This window comes from Amblyomma maculatum, chromosome 1 (assembly GCF_055883805.1).
Source record: "Amblyomma maculatum isolate TAMU_Amacu chromosome 1, ASM5588380v1, whole genome shotgun sequence".
NCBI classification, from domain to species: Eukaryota; Metazoa; Arthropoda; class Arachnida; order Ixodida; family Ixodidae; genus Amblyomma; species Amblyomma maculatum.
In genome coordinates, this window is record NC_139344.1 from 423680357 (window position 1) to 423702231 (window position 21875).

General features: G+C 45.8%; 1 protein-coding gene across 1 annotated transcript in view; it reads left to right on the forward strand.

The window, feature by feature from the left end:
* Rme-8 (receptor mediated endocytosis 8) overlaps positions 1-21875 on the forward strand; it is a 173519-nt gene that overhangs the window by 98736 nt on the left and 52908 nt on the right. The window contains exons 25-33 of the mRNA XM_084598432.1: positions 155-303; positions 3736-3937; positions 4973-5085; positions 6498-6576; positions 8126-8261; positions 10987-11171; positions 16505-16696; positions 19848-20027; positions 21384-21656. Coding sequence (XP_084454558.1) covers positions 155-303; positions 3736-3937; positions 4973-5085; positions 6498-6576; positions 8126-8261; positions 10987-11171; positions 16505-16696; positions 19848-20027; positions 21384-21656 — 1509 coding nt within the window. The remainder of the gene's footprint in view (positions 1-154; positions 304-3735; positions 3938-4972; positions 5086-6497; positions 6577-8125; positions 8262-10986; positions 11172-16504; positions 16697-19847; positions 20028-21383; positions 21657-21875) is intronic.

Sequence of the window (21875 nt, forward strand, 5' to 3'; positions counted from 1 at the left end):
TCCCACTGTCATCAAATTCGACTCTGCCTGCGGAAAAAAGTTGCCGCAGAAATAGCTTTGAGATGATAGTGTTGTTCTGCTGATCGACTGCAGTTCAATCGAACCCAATCTGTCGAAGTGTTAATTAGACGGAATCTGTGTTCCTGTGTTGCAGGGTAGCTCACTGACACAGCGCAGCATTCTGAGTCCACTACTGCCGGAGGCCATGGTGTGCTACCTGGAGAACCACGGTGCGGCCAAGTTTGCAGAGATCTTCTTGGGCGAGTTTGACACGCCCGAGGCTATCTGGAATGCAGAGATGAGGTACGACCATGAGATAAAATCTGCCATGACTCTATGAATTTATGGTAGAGTTTTCTCACACTTGCTATGCAACTCTGTCCGTGCTTTGTTCCTTTTTAAACGAGTCTCGTGCCCCCTCACTGGTGTCAAGTGTTCGTTTGTGAAAATTTTTTCCAAAGGCCAGCCACCTCCTGTTTCCAGTTTTGGGGAATTGGCTGTTAGCCTTTTCAATTTCACCCTTTTGGGCACAGTATGCCACTGGGCTAATGCAGTAGTGGTTTGACTGGCAGATTTCAGAGAGAGACAGCTTGCTGGGCATGGTCTCAGTCAAGGTATAAACTATAGTGGAAAGATCTGTTAATAGCGCTCAAAGCTTTTGACCAGTTCGGAATAGTTAGCCAGCTTCTAAATGCTTTATTCATCCACCTGATTTTCTCTTCTCTTTCCCAGTGCCCCCATTATCTAGAATGTGTCAATGAACCAGTCAGCCACCGGCACGGGCTTATTTTTTAAAATCTGAAATTGTAGAGAGCTACTGGCCATGGGGGCGTAATTAACATGGAATGATGACATCGCAGCATGCATGACGCAGTGTAGGACATCTCAAAGCTGCAGACAAGTAATCCAGCGGCCATCATTCGGTGGAAAATGAATATTAAAATTGAGGTGGTAGTGGCAACAACTCTTTTTCTGAACTCCTAAAGAGGGCATGAAGATCATATGGCCTCAAGCTCAGTCAAGCGGTATCCTCTGCCATCAGGGTGACCATCCTATCTAGTGGCAGCTTCCTAGTTGTGCAACAGCGCTTCCCACTATTCACTTGTGGCAATTGTTGGATGTGTTGACATTCCCAAAAGGAGCTTGTTAATGTGGCTGGCTGTGAGAAGAATTTGCATGGCCGTGTGCTTCTGCCTGGATGTGTATTCTGGAGAATCGAGGTGGGTGTGGGTAGCTATTTGTTGTCGTTGCTACGCAATCGTGTTTATCAGCGATGGGGCCCTTTAAGATGGCTCAGCTGTGAGACTCGTGAGCTTCGCAGAGAAGGCAACTTACTGATTGCCTTGGCGTTGTGACTTTTGGGGCAAAGCGTGCAGGGCTCACAGGTGAGGGAAAGATAAAGAAGTCAAGCTGGCTTTGAACGTGGGGAGAAGGCAGCAGGTTCTGCTAAGAAACGAAAGATGGTAAACGTGAGTGAGGAGTAGGGAAGGGAAGAAAAAGACTAACATTCTCCAACACTGGGCCTCACAAAGCAGTAGCAGCATGGAAGCATTACATGGGCAGTTTTGCCAGGTTCCAAGTGTACACTGCGTTTCCTTAATATTGCCTCCTGAATGGTACTGAGGCTGTGGAATACAAAGCAGTATCCACACAATAGGTTTGACTTTGGCAAGGAACCAACTTCCCCACCCACCTCCACACTCACTCGCTTTATAGCTTTCGTGTAAATGTAGTGCTTCTACACGATAAACAAAATAAAAATTGTGGTACTGTTAAGTATAATAGCTGATAAGGGATTATTAGAGCAGGATGAAAAGTATTTATAAGAACCAACGCTGCCAGACATCATTCTCAGAGTCATGCCGCCATCAACAACTCACTCAAAACAACTGAAAAATGCTCGTGTAGCAAAGATTTTTGGCTCATCTGCAGCGCACAACTTTTTGAGTGGTTTTGCACAGTGCAGAATTTTGTCATCATAAATTTCACCATTGTCCCCTTCATTAGAGTAGTTAAAATGCATTGACCATCTTTGTATGGCAATAGCAAGTAGAGCGAGCCAAGCAGGCACAGTAAAAAAAACGTGAAAAAATGCGAAGTTCATTTCTACCGCAGGTTCTTTTGCCCAAGGTAGCCTTTGATGTAAGTTTCCACTTTGTATACCACATGGGCATTCACTCACGAAACAGAAATGGTCTTGCCAAGGAGAGCGGCCATTACCTAGTTTGCTTATTGCTGTGCACGCAAGCTGCCCATTTTCAATGTACATGCCGGAGAAATTGCTGCATAGATCTGCTAGGTTTTTAAACCCACATGGAAGCATAACACATTTTGCAGCTTATTTCACAATTCATTACATTTACATTCCTTGTAAATTCGTTACATTTCACCCCTTATGTAACACACTCTAAAAAGGGGGCCTTTAAGGAATAAGACTGAACTGAACAAATAAATTCTTTCTCCAGTTCTCGCGAAAAAGGGCACCAGGATTCTTACGCAATTTTGCACGCCCTTCCTGGGTGGGCTTGCATCACGGCATGCAAAATTTGCACCAAGCCAGGATGGAGCCATTCTATTGCGCTGTCTAGTCAAGCTGTAACAGAAAGCCTAGGGTCGCGTAGCATCTAGATGACTACTCTGTGAATTGTCTGTGAAAGTCCCATTTTTCATTTTTATTGCGGCTCCTCTTGCAAAACACTTGTGCTTTCCATAAAAAAAGCACTTGTGTTTTGGACCCACTTTCTGGTTGTGATGCTCTATAAAGTATGGAGCCAAATAGGTAAGTATGCACAGTGATTTGTTGTGGACATCTGTTGAACAAGCAACACAAAAAATGTAAACCGCACTTTTTCTGGAGTAGGACGACGTAGAAAGAGGCATTATATCACTCATTGCACACTTGCTGCGAACGCCCGATGGACAGCAGCGCCGCAGTGCGACCCCGGGGCTTTTGTTTGAGCTGGACACTGCCTATTTTTGAAAACGGCTGTATGTTGACTTCAGAGCAGCTAGCTGGCTTCTGTTTTCCTGCCAGTTTGAAAATGATGTGGATTTGCTCACTGAGAGGTCATTTTCGGCACCCGCAGCCCTGCTGTGTGAAGGTGTTGCCCTTTGCTTTTCGCTGACTTGGTCATTAAAGGATTGCTTTCAGAAAGCAGACTTTGCTCGGGATGCCAGTGATGCGGATGTTCGCTAACATCCTGCAGGTGACATGATGGCTGAGTGTTGGTCACTGGTGAACGACATTACTAGCAGCGTGTTGAAATGTGAAAAATTGCTGCAAGTTAAGGATGCAGTCATGTCAAATGAAGACCTACCTCACTAACGAGGCGATCATAACACCTCTCACTGGCGTGGACCATTGCGAACAGAAACTTGCGCTAGCTGTGTCATATCAAAAGATCTTATGAAGGGTGACCAGAGATGGGAACAAAATTGCTGTTAAGCACTAAAAGCTTTGAAGGAATATGGGAGAGGCCTTTGCCCTGCAGTGGGCATAGTCCGGCTGATGATGATGATGATGATGACTCAAAGCTCATTGATTACAGGTTTCTTCCTGGAAGGAAGTGCGCAGAGAGCCACTTTTGTCGTTAAATGCTCTGAAATTAGTCATGTTCTTTTTCTTTATTTCAGCCTAACCCGGTTACAACATTGAATTTTATTGTTATGAGGCGGGAGGTTTTGTATAAGTTTAGAGTATATAGTCTCAGGGTGGCGAGTGGTGTCTTCATGCAGGCGCTTCATGATGGGCAAGATAGCGAGCCACATTGGGGACTTCACGCCTCGGCTCAAATCCAACACGCGTGCCCAGTACGACTACTGCCCAATTCCGCCTGTGCACTACCCGCAGCTGCACAACGAGCTCTTCTGCAACATCTACTACCTGCGGCACCTGTGTGACATCCAGCGCTTTCCCGACTGGCCCATCAAGGACCCCGTGAGTGAGACACAGTGAGGGTGTGCTTGATTCAGTGGCGAAATGGACACTGAATATAGGGCCACAGCAACCTAAGGAGGTTGAGGGGGCCCCATATTTCGTCCTTAGTGCAGTGAACTATCTATTAATGTTCTTGGATAGCATGGTGTTATATCACTTGGTGCTAGCTTGTTTCAGACACTGTTCAGACACTGCAAGTAGTGTCATTCCTGAATGGAAACTGAGAAAGAGTATCGGCTAAAACATTTCAGTCTCACTCATAGCTCCATTTGAGTGGTGTGCAACGTCTCGTCATCTTTGTATTGTCTTGTTGTGGGGCCTTTAAACAGAGATTCTATGACGAACTGAGAACAACTAGACCGGCATCAAGTTCTCTCGTTCGTTAGTGTAGCTCCCTCACTTTTTTTTTTTCTAATGCCCACTGTGTCTTGGGGTTAAAATAAACACTGGTAAATATGGAATATTTTTATGTAACTCAGTTGTTTCTTTATGCTGCTGGATTTTGTGAGAGAGAATTTGTATTCTAATTGAACTCTCAGTAAGCATACCTGAACTAGTACTTCAAAACTTGTCGTTTCATTTGCAGACGGTCATACCTGAACTAGTACTTCAAAACTTGTCGTTTCATTTGCAGACGGTAGATCTATAAGTATGGAAGCATTCATACCGCCTCCTGAATCAAGCAACAAAATTGATTCTTGGGTCGCCTAGTTTCCATAGCAACAGCATTGCTATGCTTAGCGTAAGCTTAACCTAGCTTAGTGTGAGCAACTACTGTTTATGCACAGCGATTAGCTTTCATCTTGACCTTTGACTCCTCATGGTAGATCCTATAGGATTAATGCCACATTGTAACTGTGGCGACAGTGTTGACGGACGTCACTGTGCTTTCGCACATATTCATTGGTTTATGCAGGTTATACCCCTGCCAGGTTTTATTTTGTGTGTGCTTTGAAACAAAAATTGCATTTTGTACACCCTTGCTCTTCTCATCAGTCTGTGCAGCTGGAATGAAGTGCCACTTCTGCTGTGCAGGTGTCACTGTTGAGAGATGTCCTCGAGCGTTGGAGGCAAGAACTGGACCGAAAGCCACCGCCCCTGTCTCTGGAGGAGGCTTGTGCCACACTGGGCGTCACCCAGGAGCAAAGGTCAGCCCCGTGTCACCTTGTTCACCTGGGTCAGGCAGCAGTTAGATGGGGGGTCTCATCCTGCCAGCGTGCGCATACTACTACAGTAGCCTGACCAATATTTTTGGACTCCAATAATTCAGACTTTCTCTATATTTTGGACCTATTTTCAGGAACTCTCACATGCCACATAGGAGCGTGTACGTTTTCACTACCGATATTTCGAACTCTATGGTGTCGTAAAAGTTCAATTTTCTGCGCAAATTTTGCCGCCGGCAATACTGTGCATATCATTAATTGGCCGAAACCTAGTTTCTTGGCACAGACGCGAGCAGGCATCTTTGTCGTAAACAACCGGTTTTGCATTACACGGCTGTAAAAGCTAGGCAGAGCAGATTCATTCAAACGGTCCAGTTTGGCTCTCTGTGATCATTGTTGCTATTTGAGGCAGTGGCAACAAGGAAACGCTCGTCATTGTCATTGCGGTAGCCTACAAAGAGCATGTATTTGGACTGAAATTGGAACGGGAGCACTATCCGCCACGGCTCGCTCCACTTTGGGAAAAGTGGAAAGCGGGTAGGTGGAGGGCGGGATGTGCGGGGGAGGGGGTGTATTCAGAGGGTCTCTTGTTTCTATCGCTTTTTTTTTTTCAAGTTCCATCTCACATTCTTCGCTGCTGCCGTTAACAATGGAAACTGAATGTTATTGCTTTGCATTATGTGCATTCGTTCGTGGCATAAGTATGGTATGACGTGCAGCTGCATCGCAATATATAGTGAAGTGGCACCGACATGACAAAAGCATGACTGGCCGAGATAGTCCAACTGGAGGGATGTAGCGATTGTGTATCTTAGCACAAGCTATTCCTGCGGGCCACCACTGCGCATGTACACTGTCGGACCATATCCGATATCGGATCACGCTAGCATGTGCACATGGGTGGCATGCGGAAGAAGATCACAGTAGCAGATTGCACTATGCTATAACCCCCTATTATCGACACATAAACGAAATACAGAGAGTGGTGAAGTTCATGATTTGTAAAGCTGATTTTTCGCATAAAGTGATATTTTTTCTTTTATGGATTTTTCAGACTTTCGATTATTCGACCATTTCCCGGGTACCATCGAGTCCGAAAAAACGTTCACGACTGTACCTTTTTTATTCACAATGCCTTGGTTGCCAGACGCAAAAATTTTAGAATTTTAGGTTGAACAGCCACGATTGCATTTCACGTTTAGGGTGCATTGTCAAGACAAGCTGTAGGACAAGGCGGCCCAGTAAGATTGAAAAATAATACTCCTACTTGAGGGTGTTTCTGGGTCCTTGTAAGCAGCTACTGCAGCTTCCTTGTGTTCTTTATTTGACCAGTACCGGGCACTTCAAGTGATGTGTTTTGAAACCACTCACTTTTTATACTGTTGGTTGGGCAGGTCAGATGACTCGACCATTCGGAGGGCATACTTCAGGCTTGCTCAGAAATACCATCCAGACAAGAACCCTGAAGGGCGGGTAAGTTTTTTGCCAGTGCGCTTGTTTTTCACTAAAACTACATTAAAACTTCCTGTTGGGCGAGTTGGTAGTTCATCTTGATGTAGAATTTTTTAAGCGCAAACAAAGACAAAGACGAGAGAGATGACACACACACAGTCGCTAATATTTTAATATTATGAGTATGCTTGCATACCCTTATATGATTTTTTTAACTGTGCTAATTTACAGAGCTTTTCACGAGTGACAGGGATGTAGTATAGTCTTGGTAATGATTGTGAGTGAGCTGGTGGGATAGACAAAAGTTAGTGTCAACATAATCAGGGAGAGTTAAGGTAAAGGAATGCGCATAACTCATCATGCAGTCAGAAGGGCACAGTTATGGTTGGCGTGTGTCCTCACTAAAGGTCAGGCAGCTCTGTCTTGATTTTGCAAAGGCAGCGTAAAATTAAAAATTCACCTTCGATGTTTACAATTCATGGGGTGTGTCATGTGTTAGCAGTGTGCTTATGGTGTGTGTACAAAGAATGATGAGGGAAACTGAGCGGACAGGTAATGCTGTGGTTATGAAATACCTTTTTCTTTGCATCTGTGCCCAAACCTCCTTTTTCTTCTTTCTCTTCTTTTTTCATCGTAACTCTTCCTTCTACGGTTTTACTACAGCACTTCTATTATATCACAGACCCACTAACTATCCTAACTTCTTCTGGAATAAGGTGCTGTGCTTTCAGCTTTCATCAAGATTTTCCCTTTATCCAGATGCTTCGTTATATTCAAGTCTTGTTGTATTACTCTTTTATCTTTTCATCTCTACAAGTGGAAAGGGAAAGCTTTCTCAGAAAGTCTCCTGGCAGGAAGAGCCTCCTGCCACTGTTAACAAGCAGTGAGAAAGCTTTCTCACTGCATGTTAACAGTAGCAGGAGGCTCTTCTGCGTACCAATTGTGGTAGGTGGTGGATGGCTCTTCCCTTCTGCAGGTGGAAAGTGGCACAGTCTTCAGAACCACGGTGCCACTTTTTTTTTTTTGGCAGGTCATAAGGACTTCGAAACCACAACACTTCTTTCATTGTGGAGAGCCATCCTGTGCTCGTCTGCTGTTGCAGAGATGAAAGAAACGGTGATAGCTAGCTTTCGCTCTGGCGTACCAATTTTCATGCGACACGGCTGTAACGCGGGGAAACCATCCTAGCTGGTGGTTAACCTAACTGACATCTGACGCTTAGTTTATGGTGATCGCCAGATTCTCCGCGAGCCCTATCTTAATAGCGGTAAAGCTTAAGGGAAGTCTGTCTGCTATCGAGGAGGGTAAACGTTGTTGCTGTCCTCCCACTGAGTTACATAGTTATACAATTAGTAGTACAAATTCAATAACTTTGGCTTGGTCCAACTGTTAACAGTTTTATTACTTCATTGCAGTAACAAGGTATGGCTGTGTTCTTTTGCTTTTTCAGACTGCTAGCCTTGCCTTGTGCTTTAGAAGATGCTCCTATTCCCTTCTGCTCCCCTGCAAACCAGTTTATTTTGATGTCTGTGTGCAAGATGCGAAATGTGCTGTGTGGATGTTGTTACAGGAGCAGTTTGAAAAGGTGAACAAGGCATACGAGCTGCTGTCGGACAAGACCCAACGCTGCTCCGAGGGGCCCGACCCAATCAACCTGCAACTGCTGCTCAAGACACAGGCCATCCTCTTCAGCCGGCACGCCAAAGGTCGGCCTGCGTTAACAACACTCGGAGAAAATTCTGAAAATTTCATCGCATTGGTGGCATTTTCTTGTTTAAAAAAGAAAGGAAGCTTGCAATGCCATTTGCGCAGGCCCTCTGGTGTGTGGTGTCCTTTTGCAAAGTTTCAGGAATGTCAACATCTTCCCATTGCAGTTTATGCATTCGATCCTGGATATACATATTGAATCTTTTTTAATATCAAAGAGTCTGAATAAGCTCCTAAAATTTCCATGCAGAAGTATTGTCAAACTTGCTTTCGACAATACTTTAAAACTTGCAAAACTTGCATGATTAATAGGATTAGGCCTCTTATGACATGCGATAGCTAGTCCCAAAGCTATTTCGATGCTTGGTGGGCTAGATCTAGTAACTTCTAACAAGTGGTGTGAGGCCAGTGCACTGACGGCAGGCATGCCAATGCATAAAGCCCCGTGATAGCTTGAATGCAATATATTTTATTTCTTAGTTATAAGCTTATCTATTGCCCTCAACTCTCAGTTCTCGTTAGCTTCCTGCCCAAGCTTCAAACGTAAGATGCGTAAGATCTGCTGTACCTCAATTTTCTTCCTTCCTTTCCTGAATCCCTGTCTGGCCACAGGTGTATTCTGTGGCATGCCTTCTTCTGAGGGCGCCTTCACGATCCCACATTCAGTCATCCTTTCTTCATTGACCTCGCATACAATGGCCAGTGTTGCGTTGAATGCTTAGGCATATATTTCTTGAGGGATGAAGGATTTTCTATGGCAAGTTTTGGGCTTACATATCCTGGTTGGAACCATGGAACTTACTCCATATCATCCAAAATTTGAAGAGAAAAGAAGCTTGAGTTAACAAGCTATGGCTGTACAAGATTGGGCTTTCATGGGATGTAGTGTACGATCCATGATGTGCCCAAAAAAATATCTGCACCCAGAGATTGGCTCCGCATATAAGAGAGTTGCAGTATGCAGTAATCAAGCTTTCACTATTATTTACCTGACAGTGATAATGTTCAACAGCGTTGGGAAGGAACAGCAGTTTACGTCAGGTAGTGAAGCACTGGAAGTAGTAGGCGAATATGTCTACTTAGAACAGGTAGTAACCGCAGATCCTGACCATGAAAAAATAATAACAAGAAGAATAAGATTTGGATGGAGTGCATTTGGCAAGCAGTCGCAGATTATGACTGGCAGCTTACCGGTATCGCTCAAGAGGAAAGTATACAACAGTTGCATCTTACCTGTATCTTACCTGGGGCTGAAACGTGGAGGCTAACCGAGAGAGTTCTACTTAAGTTGAGGACAACCCAGAGGGCTATGGAACGCAAAATGGTAGGGATCACGTTAAGAGATAGGAAACGTGCAGAGTGGGTCATAGAAATAACTCGAGTTACTCACATTTTAGTGGAAATCAAGAAGAAGAAATAGGCATGGGCAGGACATGTAGCGCGAAGAGAGGATAACCGATGGTCGCTTAGGGTTACAAACTGGATTTCAAGGGAAGGCAAGCGTAGCAGGGGGCGGCAGAAAGTTAGGTGGGCGGATGAGGTTAAGAAGTTCGCAAAGGTCAAGTGGATGCAGGTAGCACAGGACCAGGTTAATTGCAGGAATATGAGAGGCCATTGCCCTGCAGAGGGTGTAGTCAGGCTGATGATGATGATAATCTTTCTGGGGCTAAGAATACTGTATAGACTTCCATAGCATTTTTGTATACAGCTATCGTCAGTGTCATGCTGTTACCAAGTTGCTTGCAGAAGTACTTGCTGTAGGGTTAGTCGATTGCTTGCATTTACTCTAACTGGATCGACAAGACATAGTTAACTTTACCACGTAACTCGTTTGCATATGTATGTGCAGAAATGTTTCTCCTTTTGTTGGGGTGTTGCATGGCAGGGCCTATGCTCTGTCATCTTTACTCACTGACTATTTAATTTAAAATCTGGGTTCATTCAAATTTAGCATTGAATTTAGAGTCGAGCTTAGCAGTAGACAGAATTTTATTGTATGTTTGTTTCCTTTCTTGCAAGATGTGTTCATATGAGTGGCCCGAAATTGGATTTCCAAATTCAAGCGTTGTATGTGTTGTTCAAATGGGCTTCCTATGCTATTTGAACCAGAGCTCTTTTTTATTACCATTTGCGAAACTGCCCATAGGGCCCATGTATAAAAAAAAAACTGCGGTTTTCATTGGTCAAAATTCGGTTGTTTACAAATATTGGTGGCACCCACTGCCATTAGAGGAAGCTGTACCTAAGTTGCAAACTTTCAGATTGTTGATAAATGCTCAACCACTGGTAAAATAAAATTAGTTTTAAGAGTTGCACTACCAAAAATTATAAGACATAACAGCCCTATGTAGAAGTAATTGAGGTGGAAAAGAAGAAAAAAAAGAAAGGTGATTTTTTGAAGGCAGTGATGACAATAGCACGAAGCTTCTATTTGACTGTTTCTAGATGCGACAATTCGTAGGCACCCAAAAAGTGCATATTAAAACTAGTTGCTTTTTGAAGCAGAGCTTCCCTACTGGTATGATCCAAAAGCTCTAATTGGACCCTAATTGGAACCTGCTCTTACCGGTTTCCTTGGCAAATCATGCCAGATTGCGGGTACTGCTATGGATGACAGAAGGCTAGTGGAAGCATACATTGTTCTTTCATCACTGGGCCTTAAAGCTTCCACTTATCTGACCATAGGTTACTTCACCTGCATGTACTATTTGTGTGGGCACGCAGACCTGGAGCCCTACAAGTATGCTGGCTATGGCCTGCTGTTGCGGCTGATGGAGTCCGAGCTGGATGACCCACAGCTGCGTAGCAAGGCCACACCGCTGCTGGGCGTTGCCATGGAGACTGCATGGCACACACTGCGCTGCTCGCCGCTCAACGTTGAGGAGCTGCGCAGGGAAGGTGGCTTGCAGGTATGGCAGGCAGTGCACTCGCTGTTCTTGGCAGGGCCTTCTTCATTGACGTGCTGCGTTGCAGTCCCCTTTGGAGCTGTCTGTGCTGCGTGATGCAAGCTTATATATAGCGCAAAATTGTGGTTAACCTAGCAACACCTTTCAGTTTGAACTGAGGAGCTTCATTCAAATGGGGCCATTATAATATTTCAATTCATTCAATTGAAATGTTGAATTGTTGCATTACAATTAAACTGACGCCTAAAAGAAAGCCTCTTAGGAAATTTGTGAAATACATAGCTCTAGGGTCGGTAACCTCACATTTTCTTTAATATATGAAGGAATGCACCTGCAAGACATTGCCATAATGGTATTAAAGTTAGTTTACGGCTCCTAGGTCAGTGAAAGGAACTGGCCAGCAATTGTCAGTGAAAAGAGAACAATTTACTCCTTTTCAAAAAAGATAGAAGGAAAAGTAGATGGGGAAGAAAAAGAGAGAAGAGAGCAACACAAATCAAAGCAGCTTACATTTCCTTCTCTTTCTGTACACGATACGAACACAAATTTTTTGTGTGTTGCTTTTTCTGGTCATGTTAGGGAGCAGCTTTTTTGGCTATTTCACTACTGGGGCCACTGTAACCGTATGGCCTTCATTTCGTGTATTAAGCAGCTGTTGTCACAATAAAGGGGCTGCTTTGGGTTTCTCTTCAATGCAGTTTCTTGTTATCATTTGGCGCTATCGCACCCCACAGTTACTGTTCAACCTGTGTACAATGTAGTGTTGAATGAATAGGTTCATCCTGTTTGCTTTACCCAACGTATATGTTACAGTGACCGAGGCCCTTGTGGCTTATGCATTTCTTTTTGCTGACTTGGGCACATGCATATTATCTGAAAAACTTGGCCTATGTCATTGTTGGGACTAGGATCAAGCATATAGAGTGCACTACAGGAAAGGCATAGCACATTCTTGGATGGCTCCCTCCTGAAAACCTTGGCTTTTGTAGTGAAACTCATTTCTCTCCTGGTTTATTTCATCAAGTATTTTAAACATATGTGACTATGCATCTATGATATGGACTGTATGATGGCTCTAAGCAGTTTTCTTTAATGGATGGGCTGCATCTATTCATTGTTTGCCTTTCATTTGGGGCAAACACAAACAGCTTGATGCCGTAAGTGTTTGCATGTCCACTGGCACATTCATCAGCCTGTCGTCGTGGTATCCAAGCAATGCAGCCACTCACATTATTTTCTGCTGCTGGCAATATGGGTAATCTTTGTGAAGACTCACCACTGTTGCTTAGCAGTAAGAGCACTTGGTAACTGTGCTTGAATACTTGGGTTCAAATCCAGCAGTGAACATGACCGCGGTGCATTCTATTGTAGATGAAACACAAAAGGCACCCGTGTGCTCTGAGTGCAAGTTAAAAGACTCCATGCAGTCAAAATTCCCGAGCCCCCTCCATTCCTTCTCTTTTTTTGCTTTCTCTCTATCTTCTATCTCTTTCCCGGCAGCATGGTACAAGTGTCCACCATGGGGCTTTCGTTTCTTAAAGACAGATATTCAGTCCTCAATTTCGACCTCTGAAAGCCTGCACTAAGTAGTAAACATCGACAGGCCCACAGGGATTGCATCGCTTCTTGCTGTCCTGTTAAACTCTCGTAGCGCCATAGCTTGTCAATTGCGTCAAGCACTTCACGGTTTGCTTGGGGCTTTGCCGTCTTCGGCGTCAATGTCACTGCCTGGGTCCTCCTGCGTGTTTCCCCACACGTCTTGCGCAATGGAGTCATCCGTCACTTTCTCGGTAGCAAGAATGCAATTGTCGGTGTAGAGGAAATCTTCCAAAGCTACTCCGTCAGGAACGGCTCCGTCACTTTCTAGGCATCTCCATGCTTCTTCGAGGCCGGCCTGATCGTCTTTTTCGCTGTGTCCAAGTGCATGGGCAGCAAACGGAGCTCCTGTATTGGCCTCGGCGCTGTCTCGTCCTTCAGGGGCACTCGTTTTAGCTGCAACATTCTTAAACCCTGCCTTTTGGAAACAGTTCTGAATTATGTCCTTTGACATCGCCTTCCAGAATGCAGCAAACATCTCCAAAGGTTGAAAAATGTCCACCTTGGTGGGGGCGTTTAAAGCGGAGATTGAGCAGTAGCTTGTCGATCAACTGACGACGATACACGCACTTCACACTGTTTATTATTCTCTGGTCGAGTGGCTGAATCAGCGAAGTACAGTTCAGCAGTAAAAACCGCAGCTCTACATTTGGCGGAACAATTGTCCGCAAAGAGGCAAACACTGCGGCCATCACACTCCATTTCCTTGTCAAACTCCCGGAGCCAGTCACGGAAGATGTCGCGGGACATCCATGCCTTCTTGTTTGAAGTCTACTCAACTTCCAGCTTTCGAGCGTTCTTAAAACATTGCGGCTTCTTACTTTTGTCAATCACAAGCGGCACCCGCTTGTCGATGGCGTCCATGTTTACGCAGAGAAGAGCTGTGATGCGCAGCTTGCTCTGCTTCCCGCCGTGACAGGGATCCTCTTTTAGTGCTGGAGTCTGTTTGGTATCATTTGATAAAAAAGTCCAATTTCATCCACATTGCACACCTCTGATGGCTGGTACCTCATCAGCATTCTTGGCATTTCCTTCTCCAGCCAAGTAGCGGCTTCAGGCGTGTCGGTCGACGTCGACTCCCCGCAGAGCACCAGTCCGACAATCCGGACTTGAAACGGTGGAGCGAACCACTGCTAGCCTTGACTGCGTCCTTGTCATGCAGGCAACTGAAGTCTTTTGCTTTCTGCTGCAAAATTGCCCCACTCACTGGCACATTCTGTGCTCTGGCGCCCATAAACCAGGAGTGCACCGCCTTGTCCACATCTTCGTAGGTAGCTGTCCTCAATCGCTTATGTTCTGCGCTCTTGCCACACTTTGCAGAGCTGAGGATGGAGTCCTTTGCCTTCAAGATTGTTGAAAGCGTACTCTGAGATGTGGCAAATCGAGCCTTGACGTCTTTCTTTTTCTCACCGCTTTTTGTTCGAGTGAAAGCGTTTTCCATTTACAACTCATGGCGGCAACGCACTCGGAAAATTAAAGCGAAGGAGAGTCGTAGAGGAGAATCGACAAACCGAGCAGAAAACAGCGTACAAACAGCGACTATGGCAACGCATGCGGGAAACCAAAGCGAAGGAGAGTCGGAATCGCCAAACTGAGTGTCAAGCAGCGCAAAAATAATGACTGTGGATGCGGCGGATGTGAGAGCCATGTGAGAAAGGGTTAATGACAGATGGGCGTGCACGCTGACGCATCAGCCACCGCAGGCATGGGGAAGGTTCTTTGGATCGCAGGTACGGTGTAAGAATAATAATACAGTCGAACCCGGTTGTATCGAACCCGGATATGTCGAATTTTGGTTATATCGAACTCTCGGAATATCCCCTTGAAAATCCCATGTAAAAGTATAGGAAAGCCGCGTCATATATAGAACTCAATTTCACCGGTCGTTCGATATATCGAACTCCGCACCACGCACTGGAAAGTGTGCCTTCCCCAAAGACGATCGCATCACCCTTGGCCGTTTGCCGCGTGACGTTTTCAAGCCACGCGCGGAAGGAATGAGAGGGGACAGTTCTGGACAGCGCCGCGCCCATTCCCCAAAGGCGCGCATCTGCAGTTATCGTTTCCCGCGCGCCAACACATGACGTTTGCAAGCCATGTGCGTGGGTGTGCCCATTCTTTTGCCGAGCTATCTCTCTGCTTCAGCACGCGCTAGGCATGCGCCAAGCCAGCTCAGCCCGTTTTAAGACAAACGTCGGACGCTTTCTTTCTCCAGCGTATGTTGCGAACCCTCTGCGCGCGGTGGCTGATGTGGCTATGGCGCCTGCGGACGTTAAGAAGCGGCAGCTCTCTGTTTTTCTTCTTCTTTTTTTTTTTTTTTTCGAGAGTCATTCTTTCTTACCGTTGTGCTGTACACGCGACGTAGCGTAAGATATGGCGGCTGCGGAGGTTAAGAAGCGGCAGGTGTGCTTTTTTTTTTTTTTTTTTTTCTTTTTTTTGCGGGAGCCGTTTATCTTTGCATGTATGAATCAACGGAAGCACGCAGTCTGCTGCTGCGATCATGACGCCCGCCCCAAGCGCGGCGTGATAAATCGAACCAGGCTTGTGCAATCAAGCCATCACGGGCACTCTGCCAAGTTCGCTCCCTTCCACCGGAGGAGCTATAAAAAGATAAACGCGCCCTGACGTTATCGCTGCGCAGCATCTTGGAACGCTGCCAAGAAATGAGCTGTGGATGCGACGACCGAAACAGAGTGACGCGCGCCATCGACATGCAAGCGAAAACGCTCGCGATTTCTGCCGCAGCGACACAGAAACCTTGTATTGAGCTGTCGCGGTGGCTCGAGCGGCAAGAGGGACGCAGTTCCAACAAGTTTGAAATTTTTCGCTCTGTTGCTGCCGCTCGTCGCTGAGATCGCCCAATCGCTTGCATGTGAGCGAGCTGGTCTTAACGCATTTTTTATTTTTCAAATTCTCGGGTGCAAAAGTGGCGGGTGGGTTCATTATGCGAGTGGGTTGATTAGGCGACAAATACGGTATCGTTTTTTTGCATCGTAAGTGCCGTCACAAGCCGATTTTTGTATATCGAATTATCGATATATCGAACTATTTCGCGATCCCCTTCGAGTTCGATATATCCGGGTTCGACTGTATAACATAGTATTCTTGCACCATAATCACAGCTAAGGAGTGAGCAGAGCAGGAAGGGGAGAAGGGGGGGGGGGGGGGGGGGGGGGGGGGGGGCTCACGGAGCCGCCGCTCTCCTCCTTTGTGACGAAGAAAAAAGACAGAGGGCGAGCAAAAAAAGCAGGAGGCGGGGGCGCGGATACTCTAGCGGCTTATTGCTTATCTCTTGTTTGTAGGAAGCGAATGCTACGCGCCCTGGGAGGCCCTTCCGCGCGGGATACCCAAGTCTCACACGCTGGCAACGCCGTTGCCCTTGGCTGTTGTCGCCTCTGCAAAATTTTTGTCCTTCCGGGTGAAAGTTGTTTTACAGAAAGATTTACTTCATTACATCGAGATAAAATATACATGGTTTCCAATGGGCATTATGTTATGTATTCCTTGCAACTTTGTTACATCGAGGATTTTGTTATACTGAAGTTGTTATACCGAGGTCTAACTGTAGTTTACAGTGCACTGGATCACACTACATTCGTATTCAGGTTCAGTGTCATGTTCCCTCGCATCTTCCAACATTGGGAGCTTAAAGCGTTTCATGCTTGAAACTAACCGCGCTTTTGATTCTGCCTGGAAGACAGCCAATGACTGTTCGTCCCCTGTTTGTGCTCTTTGCGCAGCTGCTGGAGCGTGCACTGTCGAGGAGCGTGGAGCTGCTTAACCACAGCTCGCAGAAGGGTTCCCTGGAGACGGAGGTGCTCACCCACACGGCCCACTGCCTAGGCGTGGCCGCCCAGTTCCCGGCCTGTCGACAGGCCCTGTCCACCATGCAGGGTCTGGCCAGGGACCTCTGCCGGGGACTGTACTTCGACGTGAGTCTTTGTCAATCACTCGCCTGTTAGGCCAGCTGCTTTGAGTGTTATCGCTTGATTGCTGTAATCTCTTTGCTTCCTCTTCTGGCTGACAAGGATCATCGTCCAGTTCTCTGAGTGAACACGGAAGATGTCTGCTGCACAACGGGGCCGTCTCTTGGAAGGCTTGTTTTTATGTGCAACCTGTGTGGGTGTTCTGTTTGCAGAAATGACTGTATTTGAGAATGGGGCAACTTTTGGAAAAAGGTGAGGGGTTGGTTATACATGCGTGATACACTGCTAGTTCCCCTTTTCGAACTTTAGTCACAGATAAAAGGGGTAACACGACCCAACAGCATTAATGACATTGATGGCTTCTGTCATTCCTTTGCGGATCGCCGTTTGCAGACATGCACTTGGCTACTTGCCTCAATACTATAATCACTTATTTTTATGCCTCTGCTATTTCACACATGCTCATTAGCATACAGTCGCAGGATGCTGCATTATGTCAAGGACTAGCAAGCCGTATGAAGGGCCTGCGTGGCCGAGGAGTAGCGTGTGACACTCAAGTTACAAGGGTTCTGATGGGCTTGATTTCCACGTTAACGAAGCTGCTCGAGTTGGCATCTCCTGCTGCTATGTTATTTGGTTTCACGATGTCACACAACCTGCTGACCAATCAGCATCCGACCATGTCACCTGCCAGAGGCATGCTTGTGATTTTTCGCTCACGATGCCAACCACGTCATATTTTCTGGCTAACGGGGCCTCTAATGCTATCCTGTCACCTGTCTCGTTTTGTAGAGCAGATTGGTGATGGTTACTTTTTACCTTATTTCCAGTACTCTTTGTTCTTCCTCTTTTCACTTCCGGACGGCAGGCATGAGAGTGGGAGAGGATAGAGAGGGCATAGTGAGCAGTTCCGCCCCTGATAGATGAATAATTTAAAACTGCTTTACTATTAAACGTAGAAGCCCTGATTTTATGCTGTTTACACAGTGGGACGTAAGGGAGCATTCATGTGGGACTCTCCACGCAGTGGAATGACATGGGGCTCTCCAATGGTGAGCGTTCTTAGAGAAGTATTATCATCTCGGTGCATGAATACTATGAATCCAGTCAGACTTTGTCAGTGCTGTGACAAAAAAAAAAAAAAAAAGGGAGGGCTGCTTGCTTATTCACTAAGAAAGATGCATATGCACGCTGACTGGGTGTGGAAAAAGTGGTGTGCTAGCTTCATATACCGCTAATGAAGCATCCTCTGCAGACGTTGTACCCTGTCAGCATTTTCCAGGGGCCACTTTGTTGCAAAGAAAGCTTACTTGGCCCTGCTGCTGTAATGCAGTGGTTAGGGCACTCAACAGCTGTGCCCAAGGATGCGGGATTGAATCGCGGCCGCTTTTCGGTGGAGGCAAAAGGCAAGGCGCCCATGTGCTGTGCGATGTCAGCGCACGTAAAGGAACCCCAGGTGGTCGAAATTTCCGGAGTCCTCCACTGTGGCGTTTGTCATAGCCTGAGTCACTTTGGGACGTTAACACAAACCAGACGAAAGCTTGCTTGCTCAACTCTTTCCCTACCGTGGGCAAAATGGTCGTTTTCTGTAGGTTTCAGTAGATTTTTTTTTCTCAAAAAACTATCATGTCTGAAATTTTATACAATACACAAAAACAAAGCTAAATAAGTTCACTTTTTAGGCATACAACTTTGAATATGAAGTTGTGGGTTGTAACACACAATTTAATTTCCCAAACACCGTATTTTAGAAAAAAAAAGGGAACAAAACTTGACGAAATGTACTTGTAAATGAAACAACAAAAATTTAAATAATTTTTCGAGATATACAAAATGCAGAGCATTATCTTGGCCACTCCCTGGGAAAAAATAAAAGTTCAGTATTGAATAGTGTTCGTGATGCATAATGAGCAATCAATAAGGGCTGCTGCAAAGCACCATGCCGAAACGGATGCCCGGTTCCCGTCTTGGGCAGAATGCGGCTCCCTGTTTTGCGGGAGGCAAGATATGGTGGCCAAATGTTGTTGACACTCTTGGAATGAGGTGAATGACACAAACAATACAAAGAATACATCCAGAGCAGTCCCAGACACATGCAAAACAGGCCAACAATATGTGGCCGCCGATGTTCCGGGCTGGTTGCCATCGTCATCAAGGTCGGAACTGAATTTTGACAATAAGGCAGCATCTTTAGAGTCACTGCTGCTTGGATCATCGATAAAATCGGCCGTAGACAGTGCGGAATCGTCACATTTGCGATGTTTCAAAGTACTCGTCGCCGATGCGGATTCTCGCATGCGACTCTGATGCTGCCACATGCTCGGAGCGCTTTCAAAAATAGCCACTTAGCGGGAAAAAATTACACAGCGATAAAATCTAAGCTTCAGTTACCCAACTACACGCTAGATGGCGTAGCGTGTCCGTGAGCAACGCGGAAAGGTTCAAAATTTCCGTGCGAAGTCATCGTTAGCGGGCTAATGATGCTCAGTGGGAGCGGTAGGGAAAGAGTTAATAGCATCGCGAAAGTTGCAATCATTCATCATTCATAGGAAGTAATGGGAGAAAGTACTTCTAACTATAAAAAGCAAGCAGCCGAATTTTTTGGCTCCAGGCTATGCCAGTCACAAAAGCATAGAGGCATCACCTATCTAGTAGGCTAAGAGGCACATCAAGGATCCTAGACTGGTTCGGTACCTTCTGCAGCAGCAGATGTTGAGCCTTATTTTTTTTTTGATGGGGGGGGGGGGGGGGGGTTGCAATTTACGATACACAAGAGTAAGCACCCAATCATTGAAAAGGGCCCTTTGTGGTTTGTATAAATACCCTTTCTGAGTACACTTGGGAGCTGCTTGTAATCTGTTTCACAGTTGCAATAAATAGCCGCACTCAGCTCGGAAGCTGATTAGTGTCCGTGCAATGTGAAGGAGAACGAAACCAGAGGCATCCTTATGGGAATTGAGAGAAAAAAAAAAAAACATTGGATCTGAACTGTAGTGGGTTGACAAGATAAAAGCCTAACAACCTAAGGGAAGGAGAGTGTAGACGAGAGTGACTGGATGGCTGCTGGACAAATGGTGCTGGCTGAGGGTTGTCACATCTGGCATTGGACCGGGTTGATTGGAGAGCAGTGGACGTAATGGTGGTGATGATGTTGCAGCACCTGTCGGAGCTGTGTCTTTCGTTGGTGCGGTGCATAGGGGCTCTGGCTGTGGAGGCTGCACTGCAGGCGCAGCTGTTGGCAGCCGGCGCCCTCTACCACCTGCTGCTGTCAGCCTTCCACTACGACTACACTCTGCGAGAGGGTGGCGTCGAGAGCTCCCTCGAGACCAACCAGCAGGTGTGCGAACATGACGTGCTTTCTTTCTTTCTACGTCAGTGGTGCATGGCCGTAGGTGTGCCTGCATGAATAACTTTATTTTACTTCGATGGTTTCGAAATACTAATGCGTCTCATTTTCTGGCTCTGGCAGGAATCTGACGCAAAAATAAGTGTAATGAAGGACTTGTATAGGTTGATCATTTTCAGTTCTGCTGTTCTCGCGGAATGGAAAATTGAGTTGCATTACATTATCCGACAATTATTATCGAAAACAGGCCCCAGAAGGTCTCGAATGAGGCAGAAGTTACTTTTATTGTAGCACATTAGAAATAACTGCTGGACTTTTCGTTCCTCAGTGTCTCAAAGCAAATTTTTTGAAACTCGTAGAAGTTAGTCTCAATTTCATGCTGACCTCCCCATGCATCCTGTTGGGAAGAGTGTCTAAAAGAGTGGCTAAACGAGCAACCACCAGAAGCTCTCATGCCATGATTTTATCTTATCAATGCACAGCATCTATGGACTTCCATAAGAATAGCGCAAAACTGAAGGATGAGTAAAAAAAAGCTATAGCATTTTGAAAAAATAACAGTAAATTCCAAGTGGTTGAAGTTTGACGGTAGGGTCACAATGCAAGTGAATACTGAAGATCGCACATCGATTATCGGCTGCAAGTGTTACTGTCAGTGTGGCTGCAGTCTCCTCCCGCAAGAACGTTTTTGCTGCATTCTTGAGTGAAATTCGAAACCATGCAAGTTTTTCACATTTCTGAAATCGTATTATTTAAACCCACTTAAAAATATGATTGTGTTCATCGTACAAAAATGCATTCCCTCTAAAATGTCAAGCGAGACTAAAAAAAGAATTGCGAGAAACTTATCAAGCGGGAGCAGGTTGAGGAGAGTTCATTGTACCATATTGTATCGCATTATAAAGAAAGAGATTGAGTAAACCTGAAAGCAGGAGGGAAGTTGCTGTGGTTGTGGTTACAAAGTTAATTTCGATAAATTGGGTTCCTTTACCATGTGCCCGGATAACATAGCACATGGAGCTTGGCACCTTCAAAATGTCGCTTCAAAAGACGCATTCAGTTTGCTAATGTCAGTCTCAGATGAGGACAGATTTATGTGACTTGTGGCTGTACACATGCAATGAACTTGCTGAAATTCACCAATGAAAGGCAAGATTTGGGCTATTTTTACTGAAATTCATAGATCTTGTGTAACAAATTGTGCAGGTGTCATGACAAGAGTCGCTTGTGTAGTACTTTCTTTCCTCATTTCCTGACGAAGTTTAGATTCCTGTTCATGCAGCTGTCCTGTGTGCTACAAGGTCTGCCTGAACTGGTGATGTTGATGATGGTGACTGCTCCTTGCAGGAAGTGGCCAATCGTCTGGCTGAAGAAAGCATCGCGGCCTGTGCGCGTCTGGCAGGCCTTGACGGGACGTGTCCGCCCAACGGGGCCGCACGATCAGCTCTGTCGGCATTGCTGACTCCGTACTTGGCTCGAAAGCTGGGCGTGCTTCCAGCCTCGGAGCTCCTGCGGATATTGACGGCCAACACGGAGAACCCTTACCTGCTCTGGGACAATGCCACGCGGATAGAGCTTCGAGAGTACCTGCGGGAGCAGCAGCGATCTGTTGTGCGATCGGTGAGTTCAGTCAGTGGGGCAGTATTAGTTACTGCTTTGAAAGTCTGATTAATTCCCACATCAGAACTTTAATATTTCGATTGAATTGTTCAATCTGCTACTCTTTTGTTTGAATCCAGAGCTTAAACCATTACACACTCCTAATTTTGGGCACTTGTGTGCGGACAAATGACTATCGCCTTACTAGTGCTTTCATCTCTGCATGAGCGGTGCTTTGTG